Source organism: Hemiscyllium ocellatum, chromosome 29, assembly GCF_020745735.1.
Source record: "Hemiscyllium ocellatum isolate sHemOce1 chromosome 29, sHemOce1.pat.X.cur, whole genome shotgun sequence".
NCBI lineage: Eukaryota > Metazoa > Chordata > Chondrichthyes > Orectolobiformes > Hemiscylliidae > Hemiscyllium > Hemiscyllium ocellatum.
The window spans coordinates 47,955,617-47,974,947 of record NC_083429.1 but is presented as its reverse complement, the minus strand read 5'-3'; the positions used below and the strand labels follow the sequence as shown (position 1 = coordinate 47,974,947).

Below are 19,331 nucleotides of genomic sequence, written 5' to 3'. Positions count from 1 at the left end.
ATCCATTTACTGTCTTACTGAAAGTTATGGTTTGGAGATACCGGTGAAAGTTGGCAGCTTTATTCATGCAGCACTTCCTCACTCCTGTCCTTAAGGGTCAGCCCAGACAATTATAGCACATTTGCATTTATAATCATCTTTGGTAAACTTCAACCAGTTGACTTCTGGCATCAGAACAAGTGGAATCCTCAAATGATGAAGAAATTAGTCTTCTCAGCATTGACTGACAGATTACTCTCAGGCAGTAAGTGTAACCCTACTTGAGCAAAAGCACATGGTTCATCTAGTGAGTTGTTCTCAGAGATATAGGTTGACACTCAATATAGCTGCTATACTTGTTGGTGGCGCTGTGTTTGGACAAGACGTTAAGCTGACATCCTATCTGCCTTCTCACGTATATGGAATAGATTCTGTCCGAGGAACTGCAGGTAGGTATTCTCGGGTGTCCTGGTCAACACTTAACCTTCTCCAACATGACTGAACGATATTATCTAATCATTGTCATTCGAGGGACTTTGCTGTGTGGAGGAGATTCCTGCTGGCTGTTCTTCATTACAGCGATAACTATATTTCAAATATACTTCACTGCCTGCACATCCTTACTTAGATACGGGGCCCAGACTACTCACAATATTCCAAACCCTTATAAAGACTCAGCAGTAAATCACTGCTATTGTATTCCAGTCATCTTGAAATGATTGCTAACATTGCATTTGCCTTCCTAACTTCCAAATGAACCTGTGTGTTAGTCTTAAGAGAATCCTGAATGAGGGCTTCCAAGTCTCTTTGTGCTTTCGATTTTTAAAACCTTTCTAAATTTAGTAAATAGTCTACGCCTCTATTCTTCCTACAAAAGTACATTACCTCACATTGCTCTGCACTGTATTCCATTTGCCATATTTTTGCCCATTTTCCTAACCTGTCCAGGTCCTTCTGCAGCCTCCTCGCTTCCTCAACACTACCTGTCCCTCCACCTATGTCTGTGTCATCTGCAAACTTAGCAACAATGCCTTCAGTTCCATCATTAAGATCATTAATGTATAATGTGAACAGTTGTGATCTCAACACTGACCAGAACTCCATTAGTCAATGTCTGCCATCCTGAAAAAGATCCCTTTATCTCTACTTTGTGCCTTCTGCCAGTCAGCCAATTCTCTATCTATGTCAGTACCTTGTTCCTAATACCATGGGCTCTTGCCTTATTTAGCAGCCTTCAGTTCAGCATCTTCTCAAATGCCTTCTGGAAATCCAAATCGGTCATGCCCATGGGCTCTCTCTTGTCTAACTTGCTTGTTACTTCCTCAAAGAAATCTAACAGATTTGTCAGGCATAACCTCCCCTTGACAAAGCTTTGCTGACTGAGCCTTATTTTACCAGGCACTTCCAAGTACTCCACAATATCATCCTTAACAACGGACTCTAAAATTTCACTAACGACACAGCTTAGGCAAACCGGCCGATAGGTTCCTGCTTTTTACCTTCTTCTCTTCTTAAATATTAACCTCTTCAATGATTCCTGAAAGATCACCACAAACACCTCTACAATCTCCTCAGCTATCTACTTCAGAACTCTGGGGGGTGGTCCACCCATTACCAATTAGGATTCACCCTTTCATACAACACTGAGTTGAATGAGGAGAGAGTCGGGTGACTTTGGAACTCTGCCTCAGAAGATGACGTCATTGAATATTGTTTAAACTGGAGGTAGAGAGGTTCTGGTTAGTTTTGTTCATCATGGCATCTCACGTTCATGACAGCAGCTTCTGAAACCAGAAGTCAATGTGACGTCATGTCAACTGGTATACAATAAACTCCAAGCTGTTGTGAGTTTACAGGGAACACTTCTTGTTAGGCAAAGGAATCAAAGATGAATGGAGATTGACAGGAATGTGGAATTCAGAATACCAAAAGGTCAGCCACAATTTCACTGATCAAGTTCAAGGGACCAACGGCCTATTTCTGTTCCTAATTCAAATCTTTGTGCGTTCTTCCTCCCAATCCCCTGGCAAATAAAAATATTCTTTTAACCAGGTTATTGGTGCAGCATATGGAAGAGGGACAAGCTATTCTGTGAGCACTGCAGAAATTCATTTGTGTGCAAGTGAAGAGGTTATACTCACAGATTACGGCGATAGTATCTCTTCAGGAATGGATGGGCTGCAGCACCAACAGCAAAGTTACTGCTACCGGTGTCCACAAGAATGTTCAGCTGATACAGAAAGAGAAAGCCATTATTTAACTCAAATAGGATCTCTCATCGTGTTCTGAATGTTAAAGGACACACCTACTGGTGTTTATATACTCTTGAGCTTTTTGATTGTTTTGATAACAGTGTATAATTGCAAAAATCAGAATAACGCCAATACAATACCCAGCCATTGTTCTTCATCTCATAGGGGAAAGGTTGTGTGTTCAAACCATAACTTGCATTTGTGAAGAAAGTTTGGAGGAGCAGAAGATCAGGGGGAGTCCATCCTAAGGAGGGATGTAGAGAGAATGCTTCCTCTCATGGAAGAATTTAGAACTAGCCATCACTGTTTACAAATCAGAGGTCACCCATTTAAGGCACAGAGGGGATGACATTTACTTCTATGAGACGAGTGCAAGTCTTTGGAACTCTCTTCCTCAAAACGGTGGAAACCGAGTCTCTGAGTATTTTTCTGGCAGGGTACTTGAATTCTTAGTAAGCCATGAGGTGAACAGCTATCAGGAGTAAGAATATTCAAGGTTGTAGTAGACATATTTTTAATCAGTAAGAGAATCAAAGGTTATAGGGAAAGGCAGGAAAGTGGGGTTAAGGGTTATCAGATCAGCCATGATCTCAATGAATGGCAGAGTGGACGTGATGGTCTGAATGGTCTTTTCCAATGTCTTATGGACTTATGGGTAGGCATGAATGTGGATTTGAGGTTGTGATCATATCAGCCATGATCTAGAGTGGTGGTTGAGGGGCTGAGTGGCCTTCACCTACTCTCTGACTGTATGTTCCATGGAGCATTACCAGGCACAATGTGACACTGAGCCATGTTTGGAGATATTAGGACAAATAGCAAAGCTTAGCCTTGGTTTCTAAAGAGCGTCAGTGGAGGGGGGGACAAAGATGCAGAGGATTATGGAGGGAATTGTCAAGTTTATGGCTCCTGGCAAGTAGGCTTTATACAGATGGTGGTGATTCCAATGCAAACGCAATCAGATGCACTGAGTCAGAATACTGCACAGGCTCACTCTTAATACCGGATCCTCCCGACAAGTGATTTGTAAATCTGGCAAGCTTCTAAGTGAGGTAGTGAGCAGCTTTGCTTCCGGAATCAACCACCTAAATTTGCCACTGGCGTGGAAACAAATGGAGCTGACAACATTGTCCGAAGTTACTCATACATTGCTTCAAATAATTTGCACCATCACTGTCTATACACAGGCCCATAACCAATTTCAACTGACTGCTTCACTACCCAAAGAGTTTCCCATGACCCAACCCAAGGCCAGGTGGAGAAAAACGTAGAGGAGGGATTTCATTTTGCTGAACATAGAAGAATTGAACAAATCCTCCATTTGACTGAAATCCTAGGGATGCAGAAAGGCAATTGGGCTAAGATTATAAGTTGGGGGTCTACAGATTGCTGAAGCAAGGTACAAGTCAAATCAATCAGGCCTCTTGGATAATGTCATTCACAACAGGACTCTGAGATCACCAATTTGACACCTGAGATCTAGTTGCACCCTGGAAGTCTAGATCTATAAACAATCAACCTCAATGCTTACTTTGAAGCATGTACGTCAGTCCCGATACTGCAGCATTCATCATTCAGGAACCACACCAGGGCTGTTTGAAGATGCTTGCTGTTTTTTTCAACAACAATAGGAATCAATGGGTATAAAAATATTTTCATTCTCTCTAATCGAGAAGTGAAACTGAAAGTCTGAGGATCATGATATTTAACCACCAAAGTTATATTAAGTGTCAGGTAAATCAGAAATGGGAGCAGAGTGAAGAGAGGTTTTTATTTAAAATGGGTAGCGACCCCGTTCCGAACCTCTAGAACATTCCTGCAGTTTCTGATGTTTATGAGAAGTGGCAGTGATTGTTCAATTACACTTAGAGTCACAGAATCATAGAGATGTACAGCACAGAAGCAGGCCCTTCAGTCCAACCTGTCCTTGCCAACCAGATATCCCAACCCAATCTAGTCCCATCTGCCAGCACCTGGCCCATATCCCTCCAAACCCTTCCTATTCATATACCCATCCAAATGCCTTTTAAATGTTGCATTTGTACCAGCCTCCACCACATCCTCTGGCAGCTCATTCCATACACATACCACCCTCTGTGTGAAAACGTTGCCCCTCAGGTCTCTTTTGTATCTTTCTCCTCTCACCCTAAACCTATGCCCTTGAGTTCTGGACTCCCCAACCCCAGGGAAAAGACTTTGTTTATTCATCCTATCCATGCCCCTCTTTATTCTGTAAACCTCTATAAGGTCACCCCTCAGCCTCCAATGCTCCAAGGAAAACAGCCCCAGTCTGTTGAGTCTCTCCCTATAGTTTAAATCCTCCAACCCTGGCAACATCCTTGTGAATCTTTTCTGAGCCCTCTCAAGTTTCACAACATCTTTCCAATAGGAAGGAGACCAGAATTGCACGCAATATTCCAACAGAAGCCTAACCAATGTCCTGTACAGCCGTAACATGACCTCCCAACTCCTGTACTCAATACTCTGACCAGTAAAGGAAAGCATACCAAACGCCTTCTTCACTATCCTATCTATCTGCGACTCCACTTTCAAGGAGCTATGAACCTGCACTCCAAGGTCTCTTTGTTCAGCAACACTCCCTAGGACCTTACCATTAAGTGTATAAGTCCTGCTAAGATTTGTTTTCCCAAAATGCAGCACCTCACATTTATCTGAGTTAAACTCAATATGCCACTTCTCAGCCCATTGGCCCATCTGACCAAGATCCTGTTGTAATCTGAGGTAACCTTCTTCGCTATCCACTATACCTCTAATTTTGGTGTCATCTGCAAACTTACTAACTATACCTCTTATGTTCGCATCTAAATCATTTATATAAATGACAAAAAGTAGAGGACCTAGCACCGATCCTTGTGGCACTACATTGGTCACAGGCCTCCAATCTGAAAAACAATCCTCCATCACCACCCTCTGTCTTCTACCTTTGAGCCAGTTCTGTATCCAAATGGCTAATTCTCCCTGTATTCCATGAGATCTAACCTTGCTAACCAGTCTACCATGGGGAACCTTGTCGAACGCCTTACTGAAGTCCAAATAGATCACATCTACCACTCTGCTCTCATCAATTCTCTTTGTTACTTCTTCAAAAAACTCAATCAAGTTTGTGAGACATGATTTCCCATGCACAAAGCCATGTTGACTATCCCTAATCAGTCCTTGCCTTTCCAAATACATGTACATCCTGTCCCTCAGGATTCCCTCCAACAACTTGCCCACCACCGAGGTCAGGCTCACTGGTCTATAGTTCCCTGGCTTGCCCTTACCACCCTTATTAAACAATGGCACTACGTTAGCCAACCTCCAGTCTTCTAGCACCTCATTTATATTGATGATACAAATATCTCAGCAAGAGGCCCTTAAACATTGTAAAACTGTTAAAATGCTCTGAGGCAGAACTAGTGACTTAGATTGCTACATGGAATCCCTACAGTGTGGAAACACACTCTTTGGGCCAACAACTTCACACCAACCTTCCGAACAGTAACCCACCTAGATTCATTCCCCTCCTCTATTGTCCTATATGTACCCCTGACTAATGCACCTAACCTACACATCCCTGAACACTATGGGCAATTTAGCATGGTCAATTCACCTAACCTGCACATCTTTGGATTGTGGGAGGAAACCAGAGCACCCAGTGGAAACCCACACAGACACAGGGTGAATATGGAAACTCCACAGAGACAGTTGCCCAAGCTGGACTCAAACCTGGATCGCTGGCACTGTGAGGCAGCAGTACTAACCACTGAGCCACCGTGCCACCCATTAGCAGCTTGCCTCAGTTACCTGTGGGTAGATGTTCCAGGTTTGTTGATGTGGTTGGTGGCAAAATGACAGATGCAGCTGGTGTAAATTGCCTAACTCTCACTGATCTCCAAATCCTTGCTAATCTCCAAACCCCTGCAAATCCATTCTGATTAAGATACTAGACGAATAAATGCCAGTGGGCTGAATAGCCTTTTATTTTAAAAATCATACAGTACCAGCAGAAACCAAAGCAGACCCCATGGGAAGAATGTGCAAACTCCACACAGATGGTGACCTGAAGGTGGAATCGAACCCAGGTTCACAGTGCCGTGAGGCATCAATGCTAATGACTGAGCCACTGTGCTACCCACAGAGACCCCCAATGATACAACACAAAAAGCATTAAATGATATTGGCATCTAGTGTGGATCTAGAAAATAGCACAGTCATCACTTTGTTTGTGTTAAGAGACAGCAATGTAGCTCACTTCTCTACTACCCTAATTGTTGTTCAGAGCATTTCATTCGGCCTGGAAACAAGTATCTCACAGAATTGTGAAAAGGCACAGCAGAGATAGAGGTCATTCAGCCCATCGAGCCTGCGTTAGGTGTGTAGGAAGGGAAATGATTATCCTTTCCTGGCACATAATCTCTGCACCGAAGTGTCAGGATTGTAATAGGGTTAATATTGTAAGTGGAAGGAAACAAGATATGCAAATGAGTATGAAAGTAATTAATCTGTATCTGCACTTATACCTGAGCCTCCATTTTTGGGGTGGTTAAGCTTGTCGAAAAATATATCCTATTCTGTTAAGGGAGCAGACTTTTATTCGATAAATGTTTTTCATTTCCTTCAGATAACAAAGGATTTGCCTTTTAATTGTTCATTCTGTCAACATCACCTATCTGTCATTCTAGCTCAGTAGATATTCCAGTCTTGCCATTTTACAATTAATAGCATCAAGTAAGCAGCTTTATACCAACGAAATGAGAGACACTTATGCAGTGCCTTATCATGTCTGCCAGAAACGTTTCGAAGTGCTTTGCATAATGTGAATTACTTTGAGGTGTACCGACTATTGTTACCTTTGTAAATGTGGCAACTATTTTGTGCTCAGCAATATCCCATAATTCAGTCCTACATTCTTTTATTTTAAGGATAAGGAAGACATGTTGGCCTAGATACAGTGAAGCAAGGGTTTTTATTCATTTGTGGGGTTTAGCCAGCATTATTGCCCATCTCTTGTTGACCAATGAGAAGATGGTGATGTACCGCCACAATCTATGTTCTGCAGGGGAGGGAATTCCAGGTTTTTGACGTGGTGACAGTGAAAGATTGGTGATATTTCTCCAAGTCAGGAAGGTGAAGGCTTTGAGGGGAACTTGAAGGTGGTGGTGTTCCCATATATTTGCTGACCTTGTCCTTCTAGATGGAAGTGATCATGGGTTTCAAAGGTGCTGTCCAAGGATCTTTGGTGAAGTTCTGCAGTACATCTTCTGGATAATACACACTGCTGCTCCTGAACGTTTGTGATAGAGGGAGTGGATGCTTATGGATGTGGTGCCAATCAATGGGGCTGCTTTGTTCTAGATGGTATCAAGCTTCCTGAGTGTTGGTGGAGCTGCACCCAAACGGGCATGTGAGGAGTATTCCACCACACTCCTGACTTGTGCCTTGTAGATGATAGAGAGCCTTTGGGGAGTCAGGCGATGAGTGACTCGCCACAGTATTCCTGCTATTGTCATGGGGTCATAGAGTTATACAGCATACAAACAAGCCCTTTGGCCCAACTCGTCAATACTGACCAGGTATTCTAAACTGAGCTAATCCAATTTGCTTGCATTTGGCTCACATCCCTCTGAACCTTTCCTATCTATATACCTGTTCAAATGTCATTTAAATGTTGTAATTGTACCAACCTCCATCACTTCCTCTGGCAGCTCATTCCATACATGCACCACTGAGTGAAATGCTTGCCACTCAGGTCCCTTTTAAATCTTTCCCCTCTCACCTTAAACTTCTACCTTCTAGTTTTGGACTCCCCTCCCCTGGGGGAAAGAGCTTGGCTATTTGCCCTATCAAAGCCCCTCATGATTTTATAAACCATCATAAGGTCACTCCTCAGCCTGCTATGCTCTAGGGGATAAAAGGCCCAGTCTCTCCTTATAACTCAAACTCTCCAATCTCAGTAACATTCTTATAAACCTTTTTTGCACCCTTTCTAGTTTAATAGCATCTTTCCTACAGAAGGGTGACCAGAATTGTACACAGTACTCCAAAGACGGCCTTACCAATGTCTTGTACAGTTGTAACATTATGCAAAGTACAGCATGCTTGCAGTCTCTAGCCCCTCTGGGACGTACACTGTCACAATTATTGTGTGAGATCCTCACATCGAATGATATCTAACCTTTTTGTGATTAGTGTCCTGTCATATCCCCGAAAAACCCTCAAGAATATTCAAGATTTATTTTAAGGTATGACTTTTGTTTGAAGCATGAATTATATTGAGAAAAACTCCAGGATATTAATCGTACCTCATAACCTGTTACAAATCTGCAGGGTTTACAGAATTGTCTACACTCTCGATCAATTCACAGTGGTCCTTCAGCGCCAATATATTAAGTCTGCAAACGTTCAGACACCTTTAACAACTTCCTATCAATGGCCTGGTCAATTATTGTAATGTATCACTTGGAACTGGAAGATTTAAATGGTCTGTTTCTTTAACCAGGAAGAAAACAATCCAATTGTAAAGTTGTGGCACAACCTCACTTGGAGGAGCTCTCATCATGGTCTCGAAATCCCTGTCTTCCGTACATCTCTAGCCATCGTCCAACCCTGGATCCATTCATCTAACATTTCAAAAGGAACAAATCTTTATTTGTATTGTGCCCTTAACATCATAAAGCCTCCACAGAGACAAAAAACAACACAGAATATGGCACAAGCCTGAAGGGAAAAGATTCTTCTAACCTGTAGTCTGCAAATCAAATAATAGTTTCTCTTTTATTTCCCTCCTGTGAACAATGTATTAGGTCATCCTAGTCATGGGACATAAATCGTACGGTGTAGTTCATCCTCGTTACAGATGGAAATTGCTTTGGGTGCATCTGTTAATGCATTTCTGTCAAACGGCAATATGTAATATTTTTATAAAGTCATTACTCGGTTTACCTTAAATAGGTTAACAACCTGGTTAGAATTTGCACACAAGAATTGGAGGGAAACTCATTAATCATTAAAAATGTCTCTGTGGCTCTGACATCCAAGTGTGAAGACTCCTTTATCTAGAGCGTCGAGAATGTGGAACTCAGTGCAACGTGAAGCGATTGAGGAGAGCGATGAAGCTGGGGAACTGGAGGATAGCACTTAAGGGGAAGCTGACTGAACACACGAGGGAGAAAGAATTGGAAAATATGTTGACAGATTGAGATGAAATTGGGTAGGAGGTAACTTATTTGCTGCAGAAACATCAGCATAGACCAGACTGACATAAATTTGATGTACTGTAACTCTGTGTAAAATTGTATTTAACAGTGGCACAGAGGCTCAGTAGTTAGCACTGCTACCTCATAGTGCCAGGCACGTGGGTTTGATTCCAGCCTTGGGTGATTGCCTGTGTAGAGTTTGCACATTCTCCCCGCATTTGCGTGGTTTTCCTCCCACAGTCCATAGTTGTGCAGGTTAGGTAGCATGGTCATGCTAAATTGCCCATGATGTGCAGGCTAAGTGGATTAGCCATTCGGAATGCAGGGATAGAGTGTGGGTAGATCTGCATGGGACACTCTTCAGGGTTGGGGTGGACCCGATAGGCCGAATGGCCTGCTTCCAAATTGTTGGGATTCTATAAATAAAGTATTATTAGTGCCAGTAGTTCTATTCATAACCTCGGATTTCCAGTATTGTGACACTAGCTGTGTTTTTATTTGGTTGCAGGTAATTATTTATGACTTAATTTTAACTCTGGCAAACTTTCTTCCTTGCCTGGGGATGGTTTGTAAAAGCTGGTGATTAGAAAAGTGAAGCACTGGTTTACAATAAGTAGGTGATCCACAGCCAGTCCTCTGCAGTACTCATCCAGTAACCTAACCATTATACTGCCATACCCACATATGTCTATAGGCAATCACGCTGTCTCTTACAGCACTGACTCTAGCCTTGGAGCTACAAAGCTGTCAGATAAAAACATCTTTCACTGACTAACACCACCCTCCGAAGTTAATGAAGAAATTTTAAGGATAGCATGTATCACACATATCTGCAGCCTTTCGTTAATCATGCTCTCAAGGTTTTCATCTGTTCAACTCCACAGATTTATTTTTTCTCTGCGCTTTCACACAACAGAAACTGTCACTGGGTTTATTTAGTGTATCGATTCTGGTACTGTGAAGCAAAAATTGCACTTCAGACAATACGCTTCTTGCGTGCTGGCCCCTTATTCATCATCTGAATTGGTTGCCCTGTCAGTGATTAGCCTGTACTCTGATCTAGTGTTATATATTTTAACTATTGGTTCTCAGGATGTTGGCGCCATTGGCAAGGTTGGTATACATCATGATCTTCAGTTGCCCTGTGAAGATAGTGGTGGGCATTCTTCTTGAAACTTGGCTACTGGTGACTTTTTGAGACCAGTTCAGAAGATAATTCAGACTCAGTCCTGTTAGTGTGGGCTTAGAGTCACATACAGGCCCAGAGCCAGTAAAGGGCAGCAAATTTCCTTCCTCCAAAGGAGATTGATGAAACAGTTGAGTTTGTACAAGAGTCCACCATAATTAAATATCAAACATGTGAAAAGTCATTAACTGTTATCAGCTTTTTGAGATTTTTTTTCTAAATGAGTTTGAATTCTCAAGATTTGAACTCAATTAGAATGTTTCATCTAGCCCATGACTGATGTGTTCATTATCAGCCATCATGTTGCTGTGCCCAATGTCACTTGAGTTGATGAGGGAGAAATGAAAGATATACATAAAGCCCCTTTCGTATCTTGAGGACATCTCTAAGAGCCGAAGAATTATTTTGAAGGGCACTCATTAGATTTACCTTAGAAAGTGAAGCATCAATTGTAAGCAAAGCAAGATCTCACCAGTAACAAAAAGATAAATAATAGGATAATTCTTTGTTGATGTCTGAGAGATGAATACTAGCCAATTTTCCAGGAAGAATTCTCCTGCTCTTCTCATAGTGTCGGACGGTGTTTTCATTCAACAATGCCTGAGTTGAGTAATTGACCCCATTTCTAATGTTCAGCAGCAATGTGGTGCAAATAACATACTAGTAACAGTTGAGAAACAGGCCATTTGGCCCAACAAGTCTAGTGTTTATGCTCCATACGTGTCTCCTACTTCAACTCTTCATAAACACTTCTGTCCTTTCCTCTAGCATGTGCTTAACAATCCCCACTTAAATGCACTTATGCTATTCACCTCAATTACTCCATGTGGCATTGTTCCACAATCTCACAAGTCATTGAATTCCCTAATAGATTTATGAGTGATTACCTTATAATCATGATCCCTAGGTCTGCTCCCTCCTTCAAATTAGTGGCACAGCACAACTTGGGATTAGATCTATTCGACAAGGAACTCATCGTGTTCCAGGTTTCCCTGAACCTCTGCCTTTCATGTACCCGTAGCCACCATTTTTGGCCCCAGTTTAACCAACATGTTGTAAGGAACAAATCCTGTGTTTATATTGTCTTTAATGTTATAAAGCTTCCAGAGATGAAAAACAACACAGAATCTTCTCCATATCTACCCTATTGAAACATTCATAATATTAGACATTGAACAGACCATTCCCACTCCCAGTCTTTCCTTTTAAAGGTAAAAGAGCCCCAGCATGTTCAATGTTTCCTGATGGGTATAACACCATGGTTCAGTCAATCAATTGTGCATTTTTGTCCATGCTTTTGTATCCTTTCTATAACATGGAGATCCGAATTCTGCACAGCACTCCAAGTGTTGTGTAATGAAATGCTGGAACATGGAGTGATGGAAGAGGGCATTTCCATGGTGCTTAGCAACAGTGAATTTACTTTTGGATGCAGATGGGTTTTGTGCACTGCTGAGCAATTGGCATTCAAATATTAAATGCAGTTTGGATTCCTGTTGTTACAGGTAACATATCAATGTTACCACGCCTCATGAAATCGAAGGTGATGGACATGCTCATGGAATCACAGAATAGATGCTGAACTGTGCCGTGATATGTTAAATTGAGCTATTTCATTAGTTCTACTCTCCCCTTTTTTCCCTTTGTAAATGATCTCCCCTTTCATTATTTATCGTCGAGATAAATGTGCTTGAATATCTGAATATCCATCCTATTCCAAGAACCCTCCCATGATTTTTAATGCTCTGCTCACTGGACCAATATATGTGTGGGGCATAGGACATGAGGAAGGAGGGGTTTTTTTGTAAATAATGGTGCACTCCAGAAAAATTGTTGAGACACTCTGAGGGTGTGACTTGGAACTGTGTTAATGCGAGCAAGGGGATGACTTTCTTTGAGCAACAAATAATTGATTGAATTTATGTAGCAGTAGAACACCTCCAGGCTCTTCAAAGAAGCAATAATTATCAAATTAAATTTGACTTTGAGTCACATAAGTAAATACTAAGGACAAGAGATCAAAAATTTTGTTATAGAGGTGGATTTTAAGCATCTTAAAGGGGAAAAGAAAGTTGGGGAGGCAGAGTGGTGTAGGGATAGAATTCCAGAGCCTAAGACTTGGGAAATTGAAGGTACAACCCCTGAGGGAGTGTAGCGAAATGTGCAAAATGCTGGAACCTGAGGAGAAAAGAGATCTCGAAAGGACTGTGAGGCAGAAGGAGATAAGTAGAGATCGCTAAGTCCATGGAGGAATTTGGAAACCGAGATGAGAATCTTAAAGTTGAGGCAATGTGTAAACAGAAGCTAATGTAGGTTAGCGAGCACAGGGCTGATGGGTAAGCAGAACTTGGAGCAAGTTAGGACTCAGGCAGCGGGGGCTTGGATTACTGCAAGTTTACAGAGGATAGAACATGGCAGGTTGTCCAGGATAGCATTGGAATAGACAATCTTAGTGGTAATAGTAACAAAGGCATGAATGAGGTTTTAGAGATAGACATAACTTGCAACTCTTCAAAGAAATATCTTTGTAGGCTTAAGACCGGACTTGCTGTGAATGCCAGAGTTTGTCCCTTCTGTGTAGCTATAACAGTATCTTCTGCATTCTGTTCTATTACCCTGATGTACTTACATAAGGTATGATTTGTCTGTATAGCATGCAAAACAATACTTTTTACTGTATCTCAGCACGTGACAATAATAAATCAAATCAAATCAAAAACAAAAGTCAATGAAAAAGCTCAGCAGGTCTGACACCATGATGAACAGAAATCAAAATTAATGTTTTGGGTCCCGTGACCTTTCCTCAGAACCTGATTTACAACATCTCCAGTTCTTTCAGTTCAAATCAAATCTAAGTTTGTTGATAACAGGGGAGGTGATGACCTAGTCGTTTGCTGCTGGGGCTGTTAATCCAGAGCCCCCATGGTTCAAATCCCACCACGGTAGACGTGGAAAGTGAATTCGATTTATTAAAACGTACCTGGAATTAAGAATCTAATGACTATGAATCCATTATAGATTGTAAGGGAAAAACCCATCTCGTTCGCTAACGTCTTTAGGGAAGGAAATCTGCTATCCTTACTGGTCTAGCCTACAAGTGACTCCAATCCTAGAGCTATGTAGTTGACTCTTAACTGCCTTCTGGCCAATTAGGGATGAGCAAGAAGTGCTGGTCTATTCCATGAATGAACAAAAAAAAATTCAACCATGCATGTGCATTTATTATGTTCAAAATTTTTTCCTTGAAATGATCCAATTTATTCTATGGAAAAATCATGTTGCTGATTTGAACCCCATTAGATCGTACAAACAGCAGATCAATGAACAATCAGATAATCTATTTTTTGTGAAGACTGTGGGATGACCGCTTGTTAAAATGATAGGACAAACTCTCCTCTGTCTGTTGGCTATATGAATCTTTTGCGAAATGAAATTGCACAGTACCAGTCCAGCTCATCAAAGGGCATGGAGCCACAGCAAGCGAATGTCCTTAATTTAGCAACTCATTAATACTCTCACTCGAACAGGCCACAGGATAGATGGTGCAGGAAATGGAAAAATGTTAGCCCTGGGCATTTTATTAAGTGCGAAGAGAAATATGAAAGCAGAAGTCCTACCTGTGCTCTGTATCTGGTTGCAGAGAGAATGCATGGTGTACAGATGCTGCATACAAAACGACAGTGAGCACTCAGTTGGATGCACAAGGCACAGTTCTGTTGACTCAGCTACATTTATGTGGTGCAAAGGATAGAGTCAAATGTAAACACCTTTTAAGGCAATGGAGCTCTATTGTCGATGGTGACTTGATGATACTGCCAGCTTCTTTTGTGTTATTTAAGCCAGAATAAGATATGAAGTGCACAGCCCTGAAATGGGCCATTCAATCCAACTGGTCTAGGCTGGTGTTTCTGCTCCGACTGCTACCTCTCCCACATCTCTTCATTTCCGCATGATCCTCTCACCTGCACATAGTTATGTTGTTTGCCTTTAAATGCAACAAAGCAATTCACCTCATCTGTTCCATCTGCCACCTTCTCACCGGTAAACAGATCCCAAACCAGATGGTGAAATATCAAACTAAATAAAATCATTTTATTGATATTATTTATCAAATGCAGCTTAACATATTTGGGCAGCATGGTGACTCAGTAGTTAGCATTGTTGCCTCACAGCACCAGGGACCCAGTTTGATTCTGCCCTCAGGTGACTGTCTGTGTGGAGTTTGCACACCCTCTCAGTGTCTGTGTGGGTTTCCTCCAGGTGCTCCAGTTTCCTCCCAAAGTCCAGGCATGTGCAGGTTAGGCGGATGAGCCATGGGAAACGCAGGGTCCCAGAGATGGGATGAGTCTGGCTGGGATGCTCTTCAGCACATCCGTGTGGATTTGATGGGCAGAATGGCTAAGTCCAGAACTAGAGGGCATAGGTTTAGGGTGACAGGGGAAAGATATAAAACAGACCTAAGGGGCAACTTTTTCACACAGAGGGTGGTACGTGTATGGAATGAGCTGCCAGATGATGCGGTGGAGGGTGGTAGAATTGCAACATTTAAAAGGCATCTGGATGGGTGTATGAATAGGAAGGATTTGGAGGGATGTGGGCCGGGTACTGGCAGGTGGGACTAGATTGGGTTGGGATATCTGGTCGGCATGGACGGGTTGGACCCAAGGGTCTGTTTCCATGCTATACATCTCTATGACTCTATGATGGCCTGCTTCCACACTGTAGGGATTCTATCTATGTCTGTTTACTATCTACAACTCAGTATCCCAGCAATCTCTCTTGATACTACCTTAAAAATAAATAATCAAATGTGCTTAAACCTAACAAACAAATTAATATCCCCATTGTAGGGCATGACAACAAGAGTCAGAAGTTGAACTTAAATTTACAAATTTAAATTTTTAAGTTATTTTTTGGGGTGATTACACACACCAGCCCATACACAATCTCTTTTTATTTGTTCTCTAAACTTATTATAGATATTTTCTAATCAACCTGTATAGGGATGTTTTTATACACCTCTGGAGCAGGACTTTAACCTGGGCATCCTGGTCCAAAGATAGGGTCACTACCACTGCACCACAAGCATTCTTAGTAACTGCTCTAAGATATTTTCATAATCAATCCATAGTGAGTGCTCTAAGCACCTCATTAAACAATGCCCTTCACTTGTCTGTGTATCCTATCAATATAATTGACATATCATTAATATTTACCACTCTCCTCAGGCTTCTTGTGGAGCAGTGGTAGTGTCCCTAATTCTGCACAGGAGGCCCACCTGCTCCAGAGGAGTATAATAACAATTCCAAATAGGTTGATTAAAAATATTAAAATGTACCTATATTGGAAAGGCTCTTGTGGTGGAGTGGTAGTATCTGTACCTCTGAGGCAGGAGGCCTGGGTTCAAGACTTACCTGTGCCAGAGGCATGTAACAACATCTCTACACAGGTCAATTAGAAAATACCTTACCACTATCTCAAAGCTCATCCTCATTCCTATTTGGATTTGTGAATAACTATTTCGTATTTATGGCCCTCAGTTCTGCCCCATCCATAAGTGGAACCGTCTTCTCCACATTTTTCTTCTCTCTCAGTTCCTGAGTCCCAAAGACCTCTATGTCAGTGCTGCCAAAACAATTTTTTCCACTGTGACACTGTTTACTTGAAAATTGTCATGAGCTTTCTGCAGGGAGAAGTGGACAACTAGTGGGGGGTGGGGAGATCTAATTGAGCAGGTGAGAGGTGTTCGCCTCTTCTTATATATCTCCTCCCCTCTCCTCCACTGCCCTGGAGCTCATGACCCCAAAATTTCTGCTCATCACCCACTTGGGTTGCCCGCTCCCACTTTCGAAAACCCAGCTCTATGAGATCATTCCAAGGTTCTCTTTTCTAGAGACCAAAGCCACCCTTCAAACTTGTCCTATGTTGCAGACTAGCTACAACCTCTCAGTTTCTGGTATCCTTGTTACTACGCAATTCGGAAGAAAAGCAAGTGACAGAGATAAGGTCATTAGAATCAGAAAGGAGCATCAGGGGAGATACGTGTGTGTGCACATCAGATAAAGAATCTGACTTCCTTCATCATACATCAAACATCACGGTCACCCACTTTCTGCTCAAAGGACATTTTTTTCACACTCACATATAATTTAGTTTTAGATTAGATTTAGACTCATATTTTATTGTCACATGTATAGGAATATATGAATACAGTGAAAGTATTCAAAGTTGCCAGTCTCTGGCACCATCTTAGTACTTACAAGTCAGGATTAAAAACAGAAGCAGAAACAAAAGAAACAGCCAAAACAAATATGTATAACATTGAGGAAAAGCCAATATTCTTTTAATATTAACATTCTTAATTCATTATTCCAGATTGCACCAGCAGTGATGAAACAATAACCACTAATATTTCATTCTAATATTCTGCAGCTCAAAAAGGTTCCTCCTGTGTAATTGCTGAACTGAGTGACTTATTTGGAGGTCTTGTGCAGACAAAGAGAAATACTAAATATAATAATGCAAAAAATTGCAATCTCGTGAAGCGTAAAACAGAACATCTTCTGTTGAGTCTATTTAACATTTAATGACTTTAAAGACCCTACAACTTTCCAAGTTTTCCCTGCAACAAAAACCTAAGCCTCTCACACATCCCCAATTTTCCATGCTTCACCATGCCTTCAGCTGCCAAGTCCCTAAGTTCTGGAATTCTGTCCCTAAATGTTTTCACCTTCCTACATCCCTTCTTTCAAGATGCTCCTCAAAATCCATTGTACTTTTCTTTAACTAAACTTACAATAACTAGGTCCATTCCTCCTTCTGTGGCTCAATATCCAAGCGCCCGCTGCGAGAAACCTGAGGGTATTTTCACAGCACTAAAGACACTACATAAATACAAGTGGTTGTTTTTGGTTGCTCATGTCCAAGTTAGAGTATTAGTGGGGGATATAATTGTTGGGATGGTGTTGAGGGGTGCTGCCCAAAGGGAAAGCCCAAGGTTTTGTTGTGAGGTGAGAGGAGCACATTATTATTGCGATGCTCAAGGCAATCCTACAGATAGTTTTATGCACATCCTACATCACTGCTCTGATTTTCACCATAACACTCTCAATTCCCACAGGGAGCAATAAGGTGGCTGATGGTGGGGAGTTGGTGTGCAGGTAGCTAATATTGGGCTTTGTATTCTAGCATGAAAGGTAGAATGTACTTGTTAGATTCTGAAGACTGGGAAGGTTGTTAGATGTCTGCAGAGTGCTGACAGGGATGTACTGTCTTGCAGTTCTGTAGCTAGAATGTGACCTGCTAAAAGGCAAGTGCAGCATTTAACTCTGCACAAAACTGACAAGATAGTGATTGATGCTGACAGGAAAATAACAATCTTTTCATTCCCGTTACCTACTCCTGTAGACCTCCTCACAGCCAGAGTGACTAGCCTTGGAAATTTCTGGAAAATTATGTACGGCACTTCCTGGAAGTTGCCTGATTACCGATGTGGGGTGTGAGAGAAACTTTACTGAAGATCCTTGAATTGAATACACATTTCTGTTTCTCTCCCCCGCCTTCATCTAATCTAGGCTGGAGGAGGTTACAGAGCTACAGACACTTTCTAAATGCAAATTGCTATACAGTTGCTACCATGTTTATGTCACTTTACTTTTACCGATAATACTGAGTTGTAGTCCTTTCTTGGCTTACTCTTGCTAAGTTTTGAATACTCCATATCAAATATCCACCATACTTGCCACATGTCCAGTGTGTTAATTGAAATTGAAAGGTTTTTGATCAGTCTCCAACTCTTAACCTACACCTATCCAGGAGTGTGGAAAAAGTGAACTCTCTGCCTTCACTTCCAACTACCATCCAAAACCCCAAACTTGGTGTTATCCATGTTTTTTGACTTTATTCATCTTCTCTCCTATTTTTTCCAGTCCTGGTGTTGTTCTGCACTGTGAGCCATTCCTCAGATGTTTCAATTAAAGAACAAAATTAACAAATCTATAAAGATCTGTTCATGATCAGTCAGTTACTGCCTTATCTCACTCATGAAAAAAACTTTGCATTACTTTGATCTGAACAAGAATATTTATTCAGCTGCATACATAGGGGACTTCTGAGAGGACATACAGTTCTGTGTGTTGAAAGGTCACACAAAAATCTATGACTAATGAATATTTATTTGCTTTAAACAGGTTGGCTTCTGGAAGTTCAGCTAATTCTTTGAAATGATGCAAATGGTTAAAGTCTTTTATGCAGTAAAGGCGATCGAGGAGGTTGATTTTTGGGAGATGCAGGGGAAATTGAATTAGATTGATTAAAGAGCTTCAGTTATGCATTGCTTCAGGATTGATGCTACTATATAAAGTGATCCTGGATGAGTGCATTGCAGGCTCAAGATGGCAGCAAATATTGTCAATAGCACGGAGTGTGCTGACCGGGCCAGCAACACCCATAGAGCGCTGGAGAAAGTCAGTAGGTCTGGCAGCATCTGTGGAGGCAGAAGCAGAGTCAGCATTTTGAGTCTGACATGACTTTTTTTGGAACTGGGGAGCCCAAGTGTCCTCATTCCTGGAAGCATTATACCGCGCCATTCACTTAAACTCCTTTCCAATGTTAAAAGTCCTCCTTTCAGGTTTACCTCCACAAACACAGCTGACTCTTGCTTTGCACCAGTTTCTACTCTTTCTCTTTTAATGTTAATTTTTATCACGCATCATC

General features: G+C 41.6%; 1 protein-coding gene across 1 annotated transcript in view; it reads right to left on the bottom strand.

Annotated features, from left to right (window-relative positions):
* bace1 (beta-secretase 1) overlaps window positions 1–19,331 on the bottom strand; it is a 121,317-nt gene that overhangs the window by 97,823 nt on the left and 4,163 nt on the right. Inside the window, exon 2 of the mRNA XM_060846837.1 lies at window positions 2,121–2,209. Within this exon, the coding sequence (XP_060702820.1) occupies window positions 2,121–2,209 (89 nt within the window). The remainder of the gene's footprint in view (window positions 1–2,120; window positions 2,210–19,331) is intronic.